The sequence below is a fragment of the Cygnus olor genome, chromosome 28 (assembly GCF_009769625.2).
Source record: "Cygnus olor isolate bCygOlo1 chromosome 28, bCygOlo1.pri.v2, whole genome shotgun sequence".
Taxonomy (NCBI): Eukaryota; Metazoa; Chordata; class Aves; order Anseriformes; family Anatidae; genus Cygnus; species Cygnus olor.
In genome coordinates, this window is record NC_049196.1 from 2,399,245 (window position 1) to 2,420,777 (window position 21,533).

General features: G+C 54.8%; 4 protein-coding genes across 5 annotated transcripts; 2 read left to right on the plus strand and 2 right to left on the minus strand.

Moving 5' to 3' along the window:
* The first annotated feature begins 1,021 nt into the window (after positions 1-1,021).
* LOC121060969 (loricrin-like) lies at positions 1,022-2,251 on the plus strand. Its single transcript, XM_040539169.1, has 2 exons — positions 1,022-1,158; positions 1,676-2,251. Exon 2 carries the CDS (start codon positions 1,695-1,697, stop codon positions 2,013-2,015), a length of 321 nt encoding a protein of 106 aa, XP_040395103.1. The 5' UTR covers positions 1,022-1,158; positions 1,676-1,694; the 3' UTR covers positions 2,016-2,251.
* Positions 2,252-5,094: 2,843 nt separating this feature from the next.
* LOC121060970 (loricrin-like) lies at positions 5,095-6,064 on the plus strand. The gene is made up of 2 exons (XM_040539170.1): positions 5,095-5,250; positions 5,573-6,064. The coding sequence occupies exon 2, from the start codon at positions 5,592-5,594 to the stop codon at positions 5,886-5,888; it is 297 nt and encodes a 98-aa protein (XP_040395104.1). The 5' UTR covers positions 5,095-5,250; positions 5,573-5,591; the 3' UTR covers positions 5,889-6,064.
* A 7,691-nt stretch (positions 6,065-13,755) lies between these two features.
* Positions 13,756-15,657, minus strand: LOC121060971 (protein MRP-126). The gene is made up of 3 exons (XM_040539172.1): positions 15,530-15,657; positions 14,806-14,964; positions 13,756-14,118 (listed from the first exon to the last, which is right to left on the minus strand). Exons 1-3 carry the CDS (start codon positions 15,632-15,634, stop codon positions 13,921-13,923), a joined length of 462 nt encoding a protein of 153 aa, XP_040395106.1. The 5' UTR covers positions 15,635-15,657; the 3' UTR covers positions 13,756-13,920.
* Positions 15,658-18,207: 2,550 nt separating this feature from the next.
* Positions 18,208-19,911, minus strand: LOC121060974 (protein S100-A8-like). 2 transcript variants are annotated; one of them, XM_040539175.1, is made up of 3 exons: positions 19,758-19,911; positions 18,858-19,074; positions 18,208-18,495 (listed from the first exon to the last, which is right to left on the minus strand). In XM_040539175.1, exons 2-3 carry the CDS (start codon positions 19,050-19,052, stop codon positions 18,331-18,333), a joined length of 360 nt encoding a protein of 119 aa, XP_040395109.1. In that variant the 5' UTR covers positions 19,053-19,074; positions 19,758-19,911; the 3' UTR covers positions 18,208-18,330. The 2 variants fall into 2 exon arrangements, with proteins under 2 accessions (XP_040395109.1, XP_040395110.1); XM_040539176.1 differs by having other exon boundaries at positions 18,858-19,071; positions 19,758-19,893.
* Positions 19,912-21,533: the final 1,622 nt, after the last annotated feature.

Consider the following 21,533-nt stretch of genomic DNA (forward strand, 5'->3'; position numbering starts at 1 on the left):
TCCCAGATGCTTTTGGTCCTTCTCACAAAGGCAGAAAACTGTTGGACCAATAAAAAGCTTTATAGGAGCTTCTTTCTTCACAACTGCATCCCATTCCTGCTAGGTTAGCAGAACCCAGTCACAGTGGTACCCATCCATCTGCTATTAAGGTAGAGCTCTACAGTGCCAAAGGCATTGCTGGTACTTCCAGAAACATCTCTGGGTTTGTGGGTGTTTAAGAGCTCCCCTAGACCTTTTAACAGGTGTATGTGACACAGGTCCAGGACATCACCACGACCAGCTCTGTGTCCCCAGCACAAGGCAGACATTGGGCTGCTGGAGCGCAGCCAGAGGAGGCCGTGAGGCTGCTCAGGGGCTGCAGCACCTCTGCTGTGGGGCCAGGCTGGGAGCTGGGGGGGTTGGCCTGGCTCCAGAAAGACCCCACTGCAGCCTTTCCATACACAAAGAAGGTTATGAGAACAAGGGGGATACACTTTCTACCGGGGCCTGGAGTGATGGGACAAGGGCCGTGGTTTTTAAGTGAAAGAGGGCAGGTTTGGCTTAGGTTTTAGCAGAAAATCCTTCACGATGAAGGCGGTGAGGTCCCCCTGCCCAGGCTGCCCATACAGATTGTGGATGCCCCATCCCTGGCAGTGCCCAAGGCCAGGATAGGAGGGATTTGGGCAGCCTGGTCAGGCAGGAGGTGTTGCACCCATGTCAGGCATTGGAATGAGACGGATTTTAATCCCCCTTCCAACCCAAACCATCCCATGGTTCTGTGACTCTATGATTATTCCCCCCTCCTCTTCCCCCCAAAGGCGAAGCAATCCTGAGCTGCAATCAACACCAAAAACAAGCTGTGGAAATCAGGGCCGCCCACGCAACTCCCCCACCAGAGCTAAGCGCAGGTAGGGCTAGTAATTAAATGTTTCTGCGGCACAGGAAAGATAACCGATAACGAGAGGCGATACCCAGCGCAGACAAGGTGAGTCACACAGGCAACCCAAAGAGTGGGGAGGCAAAAAAAAAAAAAGCCATCAGTGAATTAAATGAGTAGATGGACCTATGCAATGGGGAGGTGTTTCACTTCCAGACCACGTTTGCAGAAAGGGTATAAAAGCGCGGCTGTCCCAGAGAGCCTCACTGCATCCTCATCCCTTCATTGCACGAGCACTTCGGGTAAGAGCAGCAATGCTGCAGGGCTCTGGGCTCAGTGGGGTTGGAGTTTGCTCCATGGGTGCTCAAGAGCAGGGAGATGGGGTGAGGAGGGAGTGCAGGACTCGGGAAGAGGGATGCTGAAAGAGGGCAGAGAGGTTTAGAGCCAGAGGGAGGTCCTGGGGCACTGCTTTGTGAGTTTTTTGGAAAAACCAGCCGTGCTCCCCCTGTCCAGTGGCTCCAGCTGCCTCCCAGCAACTCTGGAGACAGCTCCAGTGGGACAACTCCACAGGAGCTGGAAGAGACTTGTGGCACTAAGGGACCTGGTTTAGTAGTGGGACTCGGTAGGTCAGATTGATGGCTGGACTTGATGATCCTGAAGGTCTTTTCCAACCTAGATGGTTCTATGATTCTGTGATTCTAAAGTTTAAAGGTGATTGTGGGAGCTGGCAAGGAGCAGATAAATGTAACTTCCAGAGTCCTCTTCCATGGAAAAGCAGAAATGGGAAAGGAAAGCCCTGACAGCCCCTCTCTCCTGCAGGCCACCCCAGCACACAAGGATGTGCTCCCGCCAGGAGAAGGACCACTGCCATAAGCAGGAGCGCTACGTCCAACAGAGCAGCGGTTGCTGCCACAGCTCTGGTGGTGGCTGCCACAGCTCCGGCGGTGGTGGCTGTCACAGCTCCGGCGGCGGTGGCGGCTGTCACAGCTCCGGCGGTGGCGGCGGCTGTCACAGCTCCGGCGGTGGCGGCTGTCACAGCTCCGGTGGCGGTGGCTGTCACAGCTCTGGTGGCTCCGGCTGCCACGGGAAGCCGCAGGTGGTGTACCACCAGCAGCAGCAGCAGCAGGTCCACCAGCTGCCCTCGCAGAAGCTGAAGTGATGGAGCATCCCGTGCGGCCCCACTGTGGCAGCAGAGCCCACGCACAGACCAGCTCCGTGCGGCCTCCGCGAAGCTCTGCACGCCCCGGGGCACCCAGCTGCACCCCCCTAGCTCTGCCTCCCAGCTGCAGCTGCCTGGGATGGGCATCGCTCCTGCTTCCCCACCGCCTGAGCCACCAGGCTGTGCCTTGACCCCAGGAGGTGCCAGCAACCCAATAAAGCATCACATTTCTCACATCTCTCTTGTCTCAGTGTTTCCTTAAGCTCTTCATCCTTATTTTCCATGCACGCTATAGGGATGCAACTGGGGTTTGGTGGAACATAGTGTCCATTCAGTTATTCACTTGTCATATATCCTAACCCAGGGGATGTCGCCCCTGAGGACGTGCCCAGCCCTTCAGCCTATGTGCACAAGGAGACCATTTGGTGTTGCCTCCCACGGAGAACGGTACTGCTGCATAAAACAGTACAGCATGTATAAGAACCAAATTAATTCACAGAAGACTTTGCCCCGTGTCTTTCCTGAAGCTTGTTGTGCGTGTGCCAATGTCAGATGGGATCAGCAGATACCTGCCTCTGTGGGATGCGTCATGGGATGCAAAGCATCCCCCTTCCAGGAGGAGAGCTGGCACCGAGAGAAACCAAATGCATCTCCCTCTGCACCCAGGACCTGGCAGAGATGCTGCAGGCAGGCAGCGGGCAGCCAGGGGAGGGCTTTTGCAGCTGAAAGCTGCAAGCAGCCTGGCCCAGATGCCTTACAGCACTGTGCAAAGGCTGACCGAGGAACTGAGGGTGCACCATACCCCACTGCCAGCCCCACTCATCCAGGAACAGAAGCAATGCCCTAGAATCCCAAGAAAACCCTAGGAGTGACTGCTAGCTGTATGCTTTGATGTTCTTTTCCTTTGCCTCTCAGTTTTTTGGCTGTTTAAAGGTTTTAATGTTGTTTTGTTTTGTTTTGTTTTGTTTTTCCCCTGTAAACGTAATTTAAAAAAGGACAGAGGCTTCTATGCCCCCATTTTAATGTGGTTTCTGTCTTTAACTGAAAGTTGAATTAACTATCCTGAGAGGCTGGGGATGCAAGGAAAGCACCAACTGTTATGAAACCTGGTACCCAGTTAAACTGAAAACCCTCACGTGTCTTTCCCCATTGAATGAATGAGATCATCACCCAAAAAGCACTAAACTCTCCTGCACAGAGCATCACCCGTGACCTGGGCAAGGCAAGCCTGCTCCTAATACTCTCTGGAAAAGACAAAAAACGATTACATCAAGCAATGCAAAGGCTCCTTGCACAGAAATGCATTTGTCCTTGAGACCTGAGTCATGGTTTGCTGCTTTGGGTGGTAGGAGGGATGCACACAAGCCCCCCTGGACATGGGGCTCAGCCCTGTCCATGCGTGCAGGCGCTTGCTCTAACAGCCACACAGGTTTTGCCTGTAGCATACTCAGCTCTAAGTGGGAGCCTGCCCAGCTCACCTGCTAATTACAATCTCAGCCACCGGTTTCTATATGAATTTTTTATGACATCAGTGGAAGCCAGCACAGTAAACACCAGCTGCATTTCGTGCTTGGCAAGGCTGCAGGAGAGCTTTGCAACCCTCCTACCCGCGGACCCCTCAGATAAGAAGAGGCAGGCTCTGTGGCAGGGCAGGAGACACAAGGTGCACAGCTCAGGAACCCAAAATATTGGATGTGAGCCGCTCACATCCTATGGAGCCCTGCTGTCCCATTGGGAGGCTTCATCCCATTGTCACCGTGCTGCTCCAGCAGGGCCACGTGTGGGACACAGGGGCCACCAGCAGGCATTTGCGTGAAGGCAGACGGGAGCCACCCAACAGCTCCCAGGAGGAGCACAAACAAGTTAATTTTGGTGCCACTAACGGTGTGGAATGCAATAAAATGGGAGCAGTGGATGTGTTTTTTGGGAAGGACATCAGCTTTCAGCATAACCATTCCAAGCCCTGGTACCTCATCCCCACTGCAGCATTTCTCTGGGGCAGCAAGGGGAACCTCAGTGCCTCTTTTTGTGGTTCCCAGCGTTGTCTCCTGGGCCTCAGGCTTTTTCTTGGGTTCATCCTGTAAACAAGGAGCTGCCTGTGGCCTTTTCAGTGACTCTTTGGGGTGATGAAGGGCCTTTCAGCCAGGACAAGACACGCAGAAGGGCCATCTGAAGACCTCCACCTTTGTGCCAGAAGACAGAACGATGAAGCACGCAACACCGGATAAGTCTTTACATTTCTCAGTATTTCCCAACCCTGTCATTAAGATGATGGAAATAGTCTTTGTCAATAAAGTATTCAGGGACTGTGCTTTCAGATGCCTGTACATGAACCTGTGACTACACAGCAGGGCTCTCAAGGCTTTCAGTGGGCCCCAAGAGCATCTTCTGGCTCCTCAGGTGCCTTTTGGGGAAAATTCCCACTCTTTAGGTCAAGGAGAAAAGCTATAAAGTCCCTGACAAAGACCTGAGACACTTCTCTAGCGGAAGCCCAGGGAGGATTGAGGAAGAAATAGAACTTAACGAAGAAAATTTTCATCATGAGGGCGGTGAGACCCTGGACCAAGATGCCCAGAGAAGTCATGGATGCCCCATCATCGGACGTATCCCAAGTTGGGTTGGATGGGGCTTTGAGCAACCTGTCCAGGTGAAAGACGGCCCTGCCTGCAGCATGAGGTTGGTCTCGATATTCTTTAAGGGTCCCTTCCAACCCAAACCATCCCATGATTCTGTGACTTTGTCCTGGCTACACTCGTGGCTTTTTTTGCCACAATCACCTAATGGAGAAGAGTGTGCAACTCCACACTCCTTTGTGCCTGGATTATTTCTGGGTTTATCCATTGCCAGCTCAATAGCAGGGATTAGACTCCGAGAGCAGAGCCTCATGGGACGGGGCTATAATTACGCCTGGATTTGGTTTAACAAAACAAACCCCAAACAGACGAGACTTTGGAAACCCAGGCACCCACGGGTTTCCCTATTAAGAGCAGGTGAGGCTGCCAATTAGATACTTATGTGGCACAGGAAACAGATAACAAAGGAATGATAGCCATCTCTAATGAGTCAGGTGAGCAATGTAAACAGAGGGTGGTTTGGTGGGAATTGGGTATTAAATTAATGGATCGCTGTGACAGAGAGCTGTCTCATTTCCGGGGAAAGGGATCTGAGATCTCTATAAAACTGCCCCTGCCCCGGAGATCTTCATTTCCTCCTTTCGCCTTCTTCTCAAGCTCAGGTAAGTCTGGCAACGTGGATTTTCCTTCTCTGGGAAAGCGTCTTCCACCGAGGGGTGCAGAGAATGGGTTTAAAGCAAACTCCGCTGCTGGGGACTTGGGGATGCTCCAGGGTGGTGGAGTGAAGGGAAGGAAGGGACAGCCAGCTGATGGCATCCTCCATGGGTGGATGCAGGGCACCGCTCCAGAACCGGAGCTTTCCTGGGGGGTCCACAGCTCCTGTGGTGCCAGGGGTGGGATGGCAACCAGGGCGGGCATGGGGACCCCCAGGGCAACAGGGGCACTGGGACTCGTAGCAGCCCTGACAGCCCCTCTCTCCCGCAGGCCACCCCAGCACACAAGGATGTGCTCCCGCCAGGAGAAGGACCACTGCCATAAGCAGGAGCGCTACGTCCAACAGAGCAGCGGTTGCTGCCACAGCTCTGGTGGCGGCTGCCACAGCTCCGGCGGCGGTGGCGGCTGTCACAGCTCCGGCGGTGGCGGCGGCTGTCACAGCTCCGGCGGTGGCGGCTGTCACAGCTCCGGTGGCGGTGGCTGTCACAGCTCTGGTGGCTCCGGCTGCCACGGGAAGCCGCAGGTGGTGTACCACCAGCAGCAGCAGCAGCAGGTCCACCAGCTGCCCTCGCAGAAGCTGAAGTGATGGAGCATCCCGTGCGGCCCCGCTGTGGCAGCAGAGCCCACGCACAGACCAGCTCCGTGCAGCCTCCCCGAAGCTCTGCACGCCCCGGGGCACCCAGCTGCACCCCATCAGCTCTGCCCCCAAGCTGCAGCTGCCTGGGATGGGCATCGCTCCTGCTTCCCCGCCACCTGAGCCACCAGGCTGTGCCAGCAACCCAATAAAGCATCACATTTCTCACACCTCTCTTGTCTCAGTGTTTCCTTAAGCTCCTTGTCCTTATTTTCCATTCATGCTTATTCCATATATGCCTCTCTCGCTTTCAACCCTTGTGATACTCTGACCACACTTGGTATGGATCATCCCTGGGCACTCAGCCCTGCTCTCCTCCACCAACTGGGTCCCAGGTGATGGAGAAAACCCCAAAACCTCTCCACATCTTTCAGGAATGCCCAGCCCTGGGTTCCCCTGGTGCCCCCACATCCCCAGGGCTTTGCATTCTTTTCCCAACCCATGGGGCTTCCCCACTTCGACAGCTTTTTAGATGCAGCCCTGAGCTGGTGATCATCGGCTGGCTCACAGCAATCAGGCAGGTTTTGTGTTGTATAGGTTTTATTACTTTTTTTAATGGTATCACAATATTTATATGAGAAAGACAAAAATAAGCCCGAAACCCTTTTAGATATTTACAGTACAGTTAAGGCAGCTGATGTAGCAACTCATTCAGACAGGTAGCAGCTGAAGGACTGGATCCTGCTCGCATCAGCTTGAGGGAAATATATCACTGCATCAAACATCCATCCTCGTGGTTAAGTGACCATGAAGTGAATCCTTATCTCTGACTTTGCTCTCTGGCTTTCCAAAACTTATAGACGAGGACAGGAATATTACACACCTGACAGCTATCTGCAATATCTTTTTCCACTGGAGTTTGGGGTTTTCAGCATCCCCTCCTTGCTATTAAAGCAGCTTTGTTTTATCGGTTTCTGGACTCGATGATCTTGAGGTCTCTTCCAACCTAGAAATCTGTGTATCAGGAGCAAAGCCTTAATCAAGAATGGAAGAGGAAAAGATCCCCATTCCTCATCCTCTGATCACTCACTGTCAGCAGCATTTCTTTGTGCATCTCTCTGCTCATTACACAAAGACATGGGTAAAAGCTTTCCTAAAATTAAAAAATAAAAATAATAAAAAAGAATGCTGGGGTTCTCTTTTTTTTCAATGGAAAAGGAAAACAACACACTGGCTGAGCTGTTTTTATGGGACCAAAACATCTCCAAAGTGCTGAGGTGCGTTTCTGGCTCCCTCAAACCCGTGGGAATTTTGTTGTTGACTTCAAGTCAGCCAGAGATGAACTCCCAACCACAGACCTTTAATTTTCCCCAAATAATTTTCTCTCTTTATTCATTATTACTGGACAGCCTGAGTCAACTAATTGCATAATTCATTCCAGCCCTTCTGAGTAGCGATTTTTCACTTTCTACCCATTAAAACCAAAGGAGCTGGCAGAGGACAGGGTTCATACATCAGCCCTGGTTTTGCTGCTGCATTTATGTGAAGGAAACAGCAAATCTGTCCCCGGCCCCCCAGATCTTCAAGCTGCATTTGCAAAGCACCCCAAAGAGACGCCCATGGAGCATCGGGACAAAAGAAATAGGAAACCCAGGGTTATTTTTGCCTCATGGAGGTAATACGTGGAGTGGGGCACCATCTTCACATCCCCCCCATTGTGCGATCACACTGTGGTCTGTCCTTCGCCCACAGGGGAATTCGAGGATCCTGCAGGAGAGGGGAGAAAACACCATGGGGCAGCTGCCCCCAAGCATCCCAAAGCCCCAATAAAAGCTGGCAGCCCCTCCAAATGCCATCTCCCTGCCAGTCGCCCTGGGCAGCTGCAATGCTTTGCATGGAGCTTGCACCCAATTAGTACTGTGTGATTTTATTGGAGTTATTAGAGTTGATTAAACACTCCCCGTGGGAGCTGGAGCACGGCTCCTTGCTCTGTCCCATCCCATCCCATCCCATCATCCCTGATGGGTTGTGTTTGCTGGGCAAACCGGGATGGGCAAAGCAGACGTGGGGCACCTTGGAGTGACGCCAGTCCTCAGGACGGATCTGTCCCTGCAGGTTAAGGCAATGCAAATGCCATTTGGGATCATCGTGTGCTTGCTGCCCTCCCTTACCTCCTCATCTCCGTGGCCCGGGAGCAGCCCCTCAGTATACACAGGCTTTGGCAGAGCCCCTCTCCTTCTTGTTCATGGGCTCGGTGTCCGAATCTAGTGGGCTGCCGATGTAGCGGTACTTGCTGGTGGGGGATCTCTGGGAGGAAAGGAGACCTTTAGAGCATCCCCAGGGGGAATCGAGTGCTGCTCCCCTCGTTGCGAGGGCAATGCAACACAAAGGGCGGTCACAGCAGAGGTTGCACAAGGTCTGGAGCTAACATTTCATAGCATGGGGGAAATACCTGGCTGGTGTTTTGGGAAGGCACAGCAGGGACACAAGATCCTGGGGACCAGGCACCCCTTCCTTGCCCTCCCCGTCCCAGGAGGATGGGGACAGCAGAAGCTGCATGGGGGCTTTGCTGCCTTGCAATACAGCCCTGAGGAAAGCACCTGTGGCACTAAACCCCAGGAAAATCAATGACCAGAGAAATCCAGCTGTAATCCTAGATGTGGCGTGGGTGTTGCATGAGCCATCACCCCCCTGGCCACCCTCAGATGTCACCCCGGCACCTTTCCCACTCATCGCTGCACCCTCGAGCCCATGCAGTTACCTTGACAGGAGCAAACTCCTGCTGGATCAGCTTCTTGAACTCACTCCTGCTGAAGGACTCAGACTTCTTCCCCTTCCTGGCATTTCCGTTGTAGCTGTCCATCATGTCAGTGATGGCTTTGATCAGCCTGGACATGTTGGAAGGATACTGCCAGTCCTGGTGAGGAGAAAAGCATGAGGACACAGTAAGGTGGCTCTGCCTGCAGGAAAACCCCGGCCTTCCCTTCCAAAAACTCAAAACTCAAAATGAAACATCCCTTGGCAGCTGGGCTGCCCCTCGCCCTGGCTGCTGTCAGGACTTTCACCTTAATTCACTTTGTTTTTTCCCTTTCCTACTTCCTTAAATTCAAAGGAGCTGCATCCCCGCAGCCACCCCAGGCACTTGTTGGGAGGAATGAATCAGCTCCTGAAGCTGCGCTCGGGGCTGGGCAGAGGGAGGCAGGGCAGCATACACTGTGCTTGTGTCTTTAGCCCCTGCTGCCCCGAGCCCTGCAGGAAGAACAGCCCTGGAAACATAAAAAGCTCATTTTGAGTACAAAAAGGAACGGCCCAGACTCACCCCACTCACCCGCATCCACCAGCTGACGGGCGCAGGTCGCACTGGCAGCAGCCGCTGGCTGCGAGCTCCTGGTGGGGAGGAGTGGGTGGAGGGTGAGGATTTCCCCCGGTCTGTCCTGTTCTGCCTCCCCGCATCGCTGCACTTCCCAGGGAGCCTCCCTCGTCCTCCTGCCTGCCGAGGATGTTTACCTGGGAAAGCCAAATGTAGGTCAGCGCGTGGAGCCGCTCGCCGCAGGCACGGCTCAGGGCACCAAGCATGGGCTTTGCCGGTGGCAGGAGGCCGCAGGAATCTGCTCGAAAATATTTCTAACAGGGGATTTTTGCTTCGTTTTTGAAAGCCTGCATTTAGCTGCCCATAAAGTGTTTTGTTTTTTTTTTTTTTTAATTTTAGAATCACAGTGATTTGGGACTTCATGGGGTTCTCCAGTGCCAAAGCCTTGAAAAAGCCATAGAGAAAATAAGGTTTTGCAGAAAATGTGGGATTAATCTTATTTTCAAGGCTGTTCCATCTGCCTGATATGGCCTGACAGAGAGCCCAGGCTACGTTCAGAGCCTTGCCAACAGCACCTGAGCTGTGGTTTCTTCTGCAAGGAAGGAGAAAGAGGACCACGCTGTCTGCTTGATGGCAGTGTGGGGACACCCTGAGTGATGCCACCCCTGGGTACCCATGGGTCTGGATATGAGCTCCCTCCCCTGGGAAAGCCACTTGGTGGCTGCTGGGGACGGAGCATGGCACAGGGCTGGGGACAGACGGACGCAGCGAGGTAGCTGGGACAGGACGCCTGAATCCCCGTGTGGTCTCGGGAAAGCCGAAGGCCGCAGGTTGCGCACCAGGACAGGGCTGTCAGGAGCCCTCCCTGCGTGCAGGGTGTGCCAGCTTTCAGCTAGATCACCAGATCTGGTCGGAAGCCAGGTGAGATCACGCTCTGCATCAGCCTTCCCAGGCAGCATGTTTGGGAGAGGAGGGGTTGCTGGAGTCATCCTTGGCCGCCCACGTGTCGCTGCCGATACCGCCAGCACGGCACAAGGCACCTCTGCAATTAAGTGGGTTGGAAACAAGATGCAGAGCATGGTCTGGAGCTAAATTTTGCCCTGCAAGTTGCTGCAGGCCCTCTGCAAAGCAAAGGCTGCCTGGCACACGGCTGATTTTGGTGCAAATCGGAGCAGCCCACGGGTTGCTTGTGGTCCCTGGGAGCTGGAGCTCTTGGAGGAGCCTTGGGTTGGGATGGGGCAAGGAGCAAGGCTTCGGGGCTGGCCCCGCAGCTGGGCACGGAGCAGGGGGTGCTGGAGGGGTGGCTTAACACTGCGGTGCGGCAGGACGTGTTTGTGGAGGATTACGGGAGGCAACGCATGGCAATGGCACCTCCACTTGCCGCGCTCCTCCCTCCACCCCAATTAGCACACGTCCGCCCTGGGAATGGAGGGAATTAGGAGGAAAATTGCTCTGAATCACTCCAAGCCATTCCCTTCCACCGGTTCCTCCCTCCCAGCCAGCTGCCACCACGGTGCCATCCCGCGGTGGCACATCCCCACCCAGAGCAGCGTCAGCAGCCCCTGAGCCCCCCACCGGGCCGGCTCCGCTGGGCTATGGGCACGGGTCAGATCCTGGCCACAGCTCTCACTGGCACCCCAGGACCAACCAGTTTTACCCTGCCAAGGCTCATCCCTCATCCCTTTGGTGGGAGGAGAGGCTGAGAGCTGGGGCTCCTCAGCCTGGAGGTGAGGATCTCAACCACATCCAGGGCCAGGCTCCTGCCAGTGGTGCCCAGGGCCGGGACAAGAGGGTTTTTTGAGCACCAGGAAACAATTCTGTACTAACTGGGGACTGAGCACGGGTTGCCCAGAGAGGCTGTGGAGTCTCCTCCTTGGAGCTCTTCAAAAGCTTCTGCACATGGTGCTGAGCACCCTGCTCTGGGTGGCCCTGCTTGAGCAGGGGTTGGACCCAAGGGGTCCCTTCCCACTGAGGGCCTGAGGGGACCCGAGGTCCCTTCCCACCTCAGCCAGGCTGCGGTTCTGTGTTGGGCAGAGGGGTCCATGGTGGGCAGAGCAGGGGGCAGGGGGATGTTACTGCTGTGCCACATCTCCTGGTTACAGGGTCATTCATAAAGCCCGGCCCTGCAGGCTGCAGCCCCTTTTCTCCAGCCTGGGAGCTCTGGGAGGGGTCTGCAGCATGAGGAGACAGCTGGGATACCTTGAGGGCATTTTTATGGGACAGGGAGTATGACAAATAGGAGAGAGATAGTCCTTAGGTGTGGGCTGGGCTGGGCCATTTAGCAACATATGAATGCAAAACACTGGCAAACTCAAGGAGGGAGCTGTGGGGTACAGCCCCCAAGCAGGGAAGGGGGAGCTGGGGTTGGCATTTACCTGCAGCCACCATTTACCTGCTGCTTGCGGTGCTTCTCCTGCTGCTGCCTGCCGTGGGACACAGGTGAGGATTGCTGATGTGACCATGCTGGGGAAGAAGCCAGCCCTTGCTGGTGTCACTGCACAGCGACTTGAGCAGGGGCAGCACAAGAGGAGCGCTGTGGGTGGCTGCAAACTGCTGCACGTCCCGGTGCCCCCAGCTCAGCCCAGAAATTCAGTTTTTCTTTCAAACGCATGGAGGAGAATAGTAAGTGTACTCGCTGCAGCAGCGCTGGTGCTGTAGGAGCAGCGTGCGATGAGCGCTGGCTTCGTTTGCGGTGGCCCTGCCACCAGGTGGCAGCCGGAGCCTGTCCCAAACCTCCCAGTCTCGGAATCCGGAGGCCAAATCCTTCCCTACAACCTGGGGCTGGATGCGAGGAGGCAGGGGCTGTCCCTCCAGCCCGCATTCTCCTGCTGCTTGCTGCTGCTCCCGGAGCAGTGGGGCTGGAGGGTCTCAGGTGCTGTCCCCATCCCCAAAAGGACCAGCGTGGCCGTGACCACGTCCCATGGGCAGCAGCGCACCCAAGGCTGCTGAGCTGCTCAGCCTGACTGCACATCCCTGCCGTATGGGATATGGGATCGTTGGGGTGTATCCAACACGTTCCTTGCGTTGCTTTGGTCTCTTCTCTTTTGGGGACCTGAGAGCTCTTGGAGAGTGATAGGATATGTACGGGTTTGGGGTCCGCTCAGCTACTACAGAAGGAGCCAGCCATCTCCTCTGCTTGCTTGCAGCCCTGCTTTGGTGCCCTGGTCCCACTGTGCTGAGAGCAGGATGTGGCTCGTGCTTCATCTCCTCTGCCATGGTCCAACAGCCCCAGCAGGTGACACAAGAGGAGTCCCGCACCCCGGCTGTCAGGGCAGCGTGAAGTCCCACTGCGTTGGCAAATATCCTCTTGCATCAGCAGTGGTTCCTGGTGGAAGGGGCGAGGATGGCCCGTGGGTGCCTCCAGCACCCAGATTTGTGCGCTTGGACTCTGCACAGGGAGAGCCCCTTGCTGCTGAGCACCCACTGGCAGGGTGCTGAGCTCCTGGGGAGTTGAGCTGCTGCAGGATAGGACCCTAACAGCTTGTCCCACAAGGGGCACGTCTTCATGGGACTGCTCTGCTCTCGGATACGATGTGCTTCTGCCCTGGCAGGGTGGTGGCAGTGAACCTGCTCTGCTCTCTCCCTTCTGTGGAGACACAGAAATGCTGTAGGATGGGGTGCATGACCCAGCCTGGGGTGCAAGACCCATTTTGGGGTGCAGGATCTAGCTCCAGCTGGGACATGCCACCCTATGCAGGCCCCCAGGCAGAGCTGAGCAGATCCCGTGTTCACTCCAGCAGATTTTACCTTGTAGGAAGGTGTTTGACATATTTCAAGTGTCAAAATCAACTCTAAAGGAAGCTGAAGCAACCTGGCCGGCGGCAGTGAAGCAAACTTGTGGCAGTCTTGTGTTAGCCAGGGGGCTTGCTTCAATGCTGCTGCTTTTGGGAAGCTTGTGGCCAGTTTCTTCACTGAGCAGGGCAATTTCAGGGTTTTGACTCACCCTTAGGAAATCACTACTGTTCCTTTTTTCCCCTCTAAAAGGTACATGCAAATCAGCAGCAGGGCTCTGTGCATTCACGGTGTGAAGCTGCTCAGAGGCACTGCCAGCATTTCCAGCCCCTGAGAGCAGCTTTTCAGAGCAGACCTCCTGATGCAAACCCCGGATGCTCGGAGAAACGTGTTGGGGTTGTTCTCAGTTCTTGTCCACGTGAAACCCAGCACCCCGACCTCGCTGCTGTCAGTGGCACCCTGGCATGAAAATGCAATGCATCCATCACCCAGCCCCATGCCAGGGCCACGCAGAACAAAAGTGCCCTACAAGGGTGTTCCTCCAGCTCTGTCACCCACCACTGCAGCTGAGTCCTAGGGGACATGCAGAGCACTTCCAGGCCAAAATGGACTTTTTAGGTGGAAATGCAGAGATCTGACAGATTGTGCTGTCTGTCTGGGCCTATGGAGGACACCACAAGGGGTACACCACTGCAGTGAGCCCTGCTGTCCCCAGAAGGCCACATTGCCTTAGGAACCTGCAGCCAAAGTCAAATTTCAAAACCTCAAAGTCAAATTTCCTGGTTTGAAGCCCCACTGGGGGAGAGCAAGATGATAAAACTCAGGCAGAAACAGAAGAACTTTGACAGCCTCAGGGCAAATCTTTATTTGGCAGCAAAACCATCCAACTTGAAGGGAAGGAGGCAGGCAGAGAGGAACAGAGAGGGGGAGCAGAGGGGTGGAGGGGAGAATCCAGGGGAGAAGCACGGGGTGGGAGCCCTCGGCCACAGAGCACAGCTCACTTCAGTGGTTGTGCTGGTGCTGGTGCTGCTGCTGGTGCTGCTGGTGGTGCAGCTTGTCCTCGCAGAAGTGGAGGTGCTCGTGGGTGGCGACAGTCACACGGATGATCAGGAGCATCACCTCGCCAAAACTCAGCTGCTCATCCTTATTGGTGTCGAGGTCCTTGAAGATTTGGTCGATGGAGACCTGGTTTTTCACGTGCTGCAAGGAAGGAGCTGGGGTGAGGACAAAGTACCACCAGTCACAGCTCAGAGGTCCTCCCAGCCTCGCTGGGACTCTCCTGGGGTCTGCAACAGCCCAGCCCAGTGCTTGGCTCCATCCCTGTGCCATCAGGAGCTGCTTTGGGTGCAGCAATGACACCCACTGCAGCAAAGCAATGGGAGAGCAGGAGGCTAACATCGCTGCAGGAACACTGTGCAACGAGGAGGCCAGTGAAGGCGGTGGAGTTTTGTCACCACTAGCTGCTTTCTTAGCACGTCAGACTAGAAACATTTACTTTCTGCCTTAGCAGAGTGAGTTATGGAAAAACGGGTGTTTAGGTTTGTATTTCTGATACCACTTTGAGATGGCAAAGGAGCTGTTGGGCAATGGGGTTCTCATTTTGCAGATGAGGTAATGAGGATAAATGTTCAGCTGTGGGTACACCTGAGCCGAGGTGGGTTTCCTTCTGTCTTTATGGCATCTCATGGAGCATGCGGGGAAGTGCCAGGTGGAAGGGAATGGTCTGGGCAGAAGGAGTTGGGGCAGGAGAAGAGAGCAGGAGGGAGCTGTTGGGATGAATCTGGTCCCTGGGGGCATTTGGGCTGGTAAAGACCAGTGGGGCAATGGGGTCCAACCCAGTTTCCTCCCCATGCTGGGCAGGAGAAGCCCTGCTTTGGCTCCACTCACCTTCAGGTAGTTCACGAGCTGCTTCTCAATCAAGAGCTTCAGCTCCCTCCTGGTCAGGGTGTCCTTGTCCCCCTCCCGTCTCGAGTACTGGTGGAAGACATCGATGATGACATCTATGGACTTCTCCAGCTCGGAGAGCGGTCCCTGGGTCTGGCAGCCCTGGAAGAGAAACAAATAGCTGAGTAATGTCAGGGGCCACAAAAACGCATCTGATGCCCACCAGCAGGTTCCCCTACAGCCAGCTGCCTTGCACCAGGTGAGGATGCAGCCTGGCTTGCAGTCATTCTGTTTTCAGGCTAAATTTGAGCTGTTTGGGTTTGCGCTCATCTAGCACAAGCCGAGGGAGTCTGAAGGGAGCTGCAGCCTCTCTTTGCTTCAGCTCTGGGATGTGCAACCAAGAATATCTGAAAGCTGTATTTTTTTCCCCAGAATGTTCCTCTGCAAGGCAGGTGCTGCTGGAACAAGGCTCCCCAAAAGCCCCTGTGGAGATGTAGGCGCTGAGCATGAGATCTGACATCCACGAGCCCCCTTGGTGGTCAGGCCATGCTGCAGGGAGTCTTTTCCACGAGAGACTTCTCTCCTCGTGGTCATGCCCAGATGAGCCCCGATGGAAGCTGTCACCCTCTGCCAGGACTTGTGGTGGGTCCCTGCACCTCCAGTGGCCCAACCTGCACCTGGAAAAGAGCACGGAGACCTTCAAAGCCCACAACGCCCTTAGACTTGCCTTGCTCATGTTGACGAAGCAGCGAGACCGTCCTGGGTTGACCTGTGGCCAGGCTGGAGCGTGGCACCTCTTATAGCCTGTCTGCCTGCGCTGCCCCCCCCCCATTGTGAAATGTCCGTTTCATCCAATTCCAGTCCATCGTCATGACATACTCATGTTGCTTAAGGCTCGGGGTAGTTCCTTAAAAGGGGGCTCTGCGGCTTTTCCTGTAATGTTGGTGTGTCATGTTCTCTATGTGGCAGGGAGGTGGCCAGGGCACGGCCATGTCCCCCTAGCCGTGTCCCCGTGGCTATCAGGGCTGTCATTTCCCATTGACTCTTGACAAGTCCATCTCCCTTGCTTGCTTCCCTCTGATCTGTTTTACTCCCCTCTGTGGAGCTGTTCTGCTGTGCCACGAGGCAAAAGGGACCCCCGGCATCACATCTGCCCTTTTCCAACAAGCCTCGCAGCATCCCTGCCCTGGTGCACCCAGAAGCATCCCCAATGTGACCAGGATTGCCTGTGTGACATGGGGACAGAGCTGTGCCCCAGCACTGGGGACCATCCCTTGCCTGCAGCAAGCAGCTGTTCTTGAAAGGCAAATAACATGGGGCGGCTTCCCAACCTGGTGTGACTCCAGGAGCTTTGTTTCAGCTCTGCAGGTCAGGCAGAGCCCGTGCCGGAGGCGGTTCCCCCACCTGCGGTATGCTCCAAGCCCCAAGGACGGGGTGGGGCTAAAAGGTGTATTTTTGTGTTTTTAAATCCGTGTCCTCCCTTTGTGGCATTTTATCTTGTTGTTTCTTGGTGCAGCAGAGACTGGGCGCAGGCACATCGGCTCGGAGCAGCGAAGAGCCGGAGCAAAACGAGATTTTCCAGTGCTGCTTTATTAAAATCCCCTCCCTGCTGATTCAGCAGGTTTGTTTGGGTATTTGTTCAACCTGCCGAACGTGATGCTAATCTGAGGCACCAAGTGCAGGCCAAAACAGGACAGTGGAGCTCGAGACGAGTGGCCGTGGGACAGCACTGTGCAGGGAGCATCTGGGGGGCACAGCCCCGAGCCCCTGCCCTCGCTGCTGGGGATGCTCCGCATTTCACAACAGGGGAGATCCGCGATGCACGAAACAGCTGAGGAAGGGCCAGGGTGTTTCACAACGGGGTGCTGGGGACCATCAGCTCAGTTGCAGAATTTTGTAGCAATTTCACGAAACTGAGCTTTTTGGCTATTTTATCATCCATGAGGTGGACAGGGCAAGGATGGACATAGGGCATGGCATGGGCCAGGGGTTTCAGAGTAGGGACAGTAGCTAGATTTTTGGTTGTGCCTACCAGGCAGCAGCAACGAGCCCCCAGGAGCAGCATTTACCATTTAAATTCCAACACAGCCCTTAAAATGACAGGGGAGCCTGAGTACCACTCAGGGTCATGGGAATGTGTTGGCACAACTCCTGACCCGGCTCTGCAGGTCTCTCCTTGCAGGAGGAGCCTTCCAGCCCAGCTGTGCCCGCGGGCCATGCCAAAGCAGCTGCAGCGAGCTGCAATCCTGACCCCAAGGCCACCAGGGTTGAGCAAGCATCTGCTTGCTGGAGCGGCGAAGGGGAAGGAGAGGGAAGCAGGCATTGCACAGCACGGAAAATCTGGTTCCAGGTGACCAGGACTGGTTGTGCCTCAAGGAGACGAGCCTTCACTGGGCACCCTGCGCTTGGCAGCATTTGCAAAAGTGCTTTCAAAATATGGGTTTACAAGCAGGGAGAAGCAAAGGGCAGGCAGCTGGCTGAGGGCACGGCAGGGTTCGTTGCTGTGAGGTGCACTGCAGTTTACAACAGGCATTAGCCTGAGATCCGGGTAGGGAATAGGTTCTTGTTGCTAGATGTGGTTTTAGCTCGGGGAAATCAGGGGGCTTGCTCTGAGCAAGGCAGATGCTTCCTGAGCAAGTAAGGGTCTGTGTGAGAGATGCCCACAACTGCAAACCCTGCTGGGGAGCAGCCCTTCAGGGCTGGGTTTTTGCAGGTCCACATGCAGGACCCTTTGGGCATCCCCAGGCTCCTGTCAGTGGCACTCAGGGCCAGGACAAGAGGTGCTGTGCACAGCCTGGAGCACAGGAGGCTCCCCCTGAATACCAGGAAGCATGTCTGTGCTGTGCAGGTAACAGAGCCCTGGCACAGGTTGCGCAGAGAGGTTGGGGAGTCTCCTCCCTGGAGGCCTTCAAAGCTTTCTTTAGCTTGAGCCAAGATTTTGGCACCACATGGGGTGGGAGCTGTATATACGAATAGCGACTTCTGTCTTTTTGGTTTTTTTTTTTCCTCCTAAGGGCTCCCTGGCTTGTTCTCATTATGGGGCTGTGTCCTGCTGCTGTCAGGAATATTAATGCATTTTCCTCACCCAGGAGAAAAACCCCCAATGCAGCTGCTCTGTTGAAGTTTTGTGGTTCAAACACAACAGAGCTCAGTGTCCTGCACTGGTCCTCAGGCCATTCATTCCCTCCCAGTCCTACTGGCTTGGGCCAGACACTGAGCGATACAGCTCTTGCCTGCCCACCCACCACATCTACCATAAATCTCTCCCCCCAGGGGTTTTTGGGGTTCCCCATTCAGGCAAGCTCTTCTCCCAGGAATGCTGCAGAACCTCGTGCTCCCTGCAGCTGGTGCCCACCCTGCCCATTCATGGGAAGCGAGTGCTGAGATAGGAAGGACTCAGTGGGCTTCAAGTGATGCTTTATTGTCTCATGAGCGATCCAAGCAGGCAGAAAGCAGCCACAGCCCTATTCCTAAAAGCAGCCCCTTCTGGGTCCTTCACAGGGGCCAGACACCACGGCACAGGTGAGCTCAGTTGCTCTCTGGTTTACATCTGTTTTCCCCATGCATGATGCGATGGGCATCATCAGCCACCTTGGACAAGACGATGGTGAACTCCTCAAAAGACAGCTCTTTGTCCTTGTTTAAGTCCGTCTCCTTGAAGAGCTCCTGCAGGTAGCCGGAACGGTTCCTGTTCTGCAATGGGGGACAGAGCGTGTTAGAGTGCCCCCTCCCCAGGCAGAGCTTCCACGGGTGGAAACCAAGCCAGCTATGCTCTTGCATACCCCAGGAAGCATTTGGAAGCCATGGGATCATTGAGCCCCTCTTTTGTCTTGTGGGTAAAACCCCCAGATGGACAGGATCTTGCCCCAAGCCCCCTTGGCTGCTCAGCACCCTTGTGCTAGCAGGCAGGATGAGCATGGGCAGCACCACCTCCAGCGCACAAGCTGGGCCTGATGGACCACAACCCCTGGGGGATGAAGGCACCCCGCTCCCACCACAGCATCCTGAGGATCAGCCCCAGCACCCCAGGAGATTCCTTCCCCCACGGCACTCACACAGGCCTCCAGGAAGGTCGGCGCCTGCTCCTTCAGCAGCGTGTTGAATTCGTTGAAGTTGAGGAGGTCGAGTTCACCCTTGCGGATGCTGTAGCGGTGGTAGACATCCACGATGGCATTCAGGGCCATCTCCAGCGTGCAATTTCCTGGGAACTGCCGATGCCCAGGCAGGGTGGTGGCAGTGCTTGCAGACATGGCTGAGCTTTCGGGGTACCTGCTGAGAGACCCCGAAGCCATTGGAGGGGTCAGGCCCAGTCCTGGAGGGGACAAAGCCAAGCACCCCACACCACGCTCCTGGGCACCCTGAGGCTGAGCTGCACCTCACTGGTGTGCAAAGGACCTGCCCCATCCCACGGGGCTGGCAGCACCCAGGGGTGGTCGGTAGCTCCTCGGTGTTGAGCAGGTAACAAGAGGTTTTAGGAATCTCACTGTTTTACAGCACAGCCCAACCACATTATTAACTTTGCCCAAGAAGCGGCTTGTTCTGGCTGACCTGGAGGCATTGTTCAGGCAGGACAGACAAACCCATGTACCAGCACCGTGCCACCGATGGCAGGGATGGCTTTGAGTCATTAAGGTTCTGATACCAGCTCCATTACAGGCTCTGCCTGACCTCCTCCTCGTTGTCTCTTTGGACCATGGACACCAAGCACAGGGAGACCCTGCTCTCAGCTGTGTGCCGCCACAAAGCAGAAACAACTATACCCCACTAAAGATGGCACAGAAACACCACTAATTTATACTAACACAAAGCCTTGCTGCAGCCAAAACCAGCCTCCCCAAAGTGGGAAGCACTGGGATAAAATAGACATGATACGAAGTATTATAGAGATGAAATACTATACAAAATCACTTCTCCCTCACCTTATTTGCTGCAAGAACCATTGCAATGCTACTCACCTTGTGTCCAAGGAGGGTTTGCAGAAGATGGGTCTGTTGAAGTGACCCAGGTGTCTGGGCAGCCTTTTATATGCATCTGAGACTCTCTTTCATCAGAGATGGTGACACACCTGCTGCAAGCAACAGCTTGAATTAGCATTTCCCGCACCTGGAAATTGCAAGGTGGGAACATCTGAGCCCCTCCCCATCTCATTCCTCTGCTCGCAGTTCCTGGTTGCACCCACCGGCCTTTGGAAATGCTGTCCTGTCACCCCACCATTGGCTCCAACTGGGCAAAGAATGGGGAAACCACTGGATGTACTCCCCCCACCTTGACGGAAATGCACCGTCCACCTTGGCAGGACTTGACAAAAATTTGCAGGTTTTGCAACGTGCTGAAAATGTTTCCCTCTTTCATGCCGGTGTAGAAGAAAGATGGGATTTTCGGAGAGAAGTGGATATGTTTTTAGTGTGATTGCAAACTCTTTCCTACATTATGAACTGGACAAATGCTAGCAAAGATGAAAGTGTTGTCTACATTTCAATAGATGGTTTTCCAGATTATTTTCCATTATTTTCCATTTCATATCACTTGCACCAGACCTTCCCTCTTGCTCCAGAAACCTGGTGGAGGAAACTGGGCTCAAAGCAAGGAGAAAATCCAAGGTCGTGGTCTTTGCTGTCTGGAGCATTAACTGGGATGTTTTGCAACAACCACCCCTGTGACACTAGCAGAGCAGGTGCTAGAAGGATGAAGAGGAGACTATGAAAAGGTGTAAAGACAAGACAATAGGTTCCAGGAAGAGGGTGAGGATACGAAAACAAACGGGTCACCACTCCTGTTTGAGGGTGCTCCTCGCATGTCTCAGGAGCAGTAACGAGAACTGTTGCAGGAGGTCTATTCTGGTATCCCTGACTCACTTTATTGTTTCTTTTCTTCTCTCATTATGGCCCGTCAGCAGTCCCAAATTGCATCCTCATTCCCCAGCTGTCATTGCAAGCCACCAGCCCGGCTAGGTTTGTCTGTGTGTCTGCATTGTCCCCTCGGAGGCAGAGTTGTGGTTCTGAGTTCCCAACTCTTCCCCAAAACCCACAGTGATGCCCAAATGATGCCCAGGGATGCTGGCACGGAGCAGGGGGTGAAGAGCACCCAGATGGGGGACAAGGGCTGCTCGCTGATGGCAAAACTGCAGCGTCAGAGAGCGACGACTGGTGTCATTGAGTGCAAATAACCACACAACAGCCCTGTGCTTCCTCTCCCAGCTCAGTTTCATACAGCGTGGGCTCCTGGTTCCAGTTGATGCTGGAAATACCAGAACCTCATGAGCCTGGGGATTTCCCCTTCAGTGCATGGCTCCCCACAAACACCCCAGCTCTTTTCCACTTGTGTATTTGGCCCCCAAGAGCCTGCAGTGGCTCCTAAACCTGCTGGGAGCCCAGGAGCTGTCACCCAACACTAACAAAAGTGTGAGGCTTCATCGTGTAGAGTTAAAACTGCATCCACAAAGCCCCTCTGCACCGTTCATTGTGCCAGTGCTGGACTTGCAAGGAAAACATCAGTTGCTCTGCAGGTTGCAAAAGCAGTGCCCCCACCCGGGGTCAGTGCTGGGGGGGCTCAGCAGCACCCCGCGAGGACCCGGCTGTGTTTCACTCATGGAGCATCCTGGAGCTGGGGCAAGGAGGGTCTGGGAGCACGGGTGAGGATGCTCTTGTGCACTCCCTTGGCTGCCCCTGCCCAGGAAACCCAGCTGCTGAGCCAAGCAATCCCAAGCAAGGAGCCCGTGAGCCTTGGGGAGG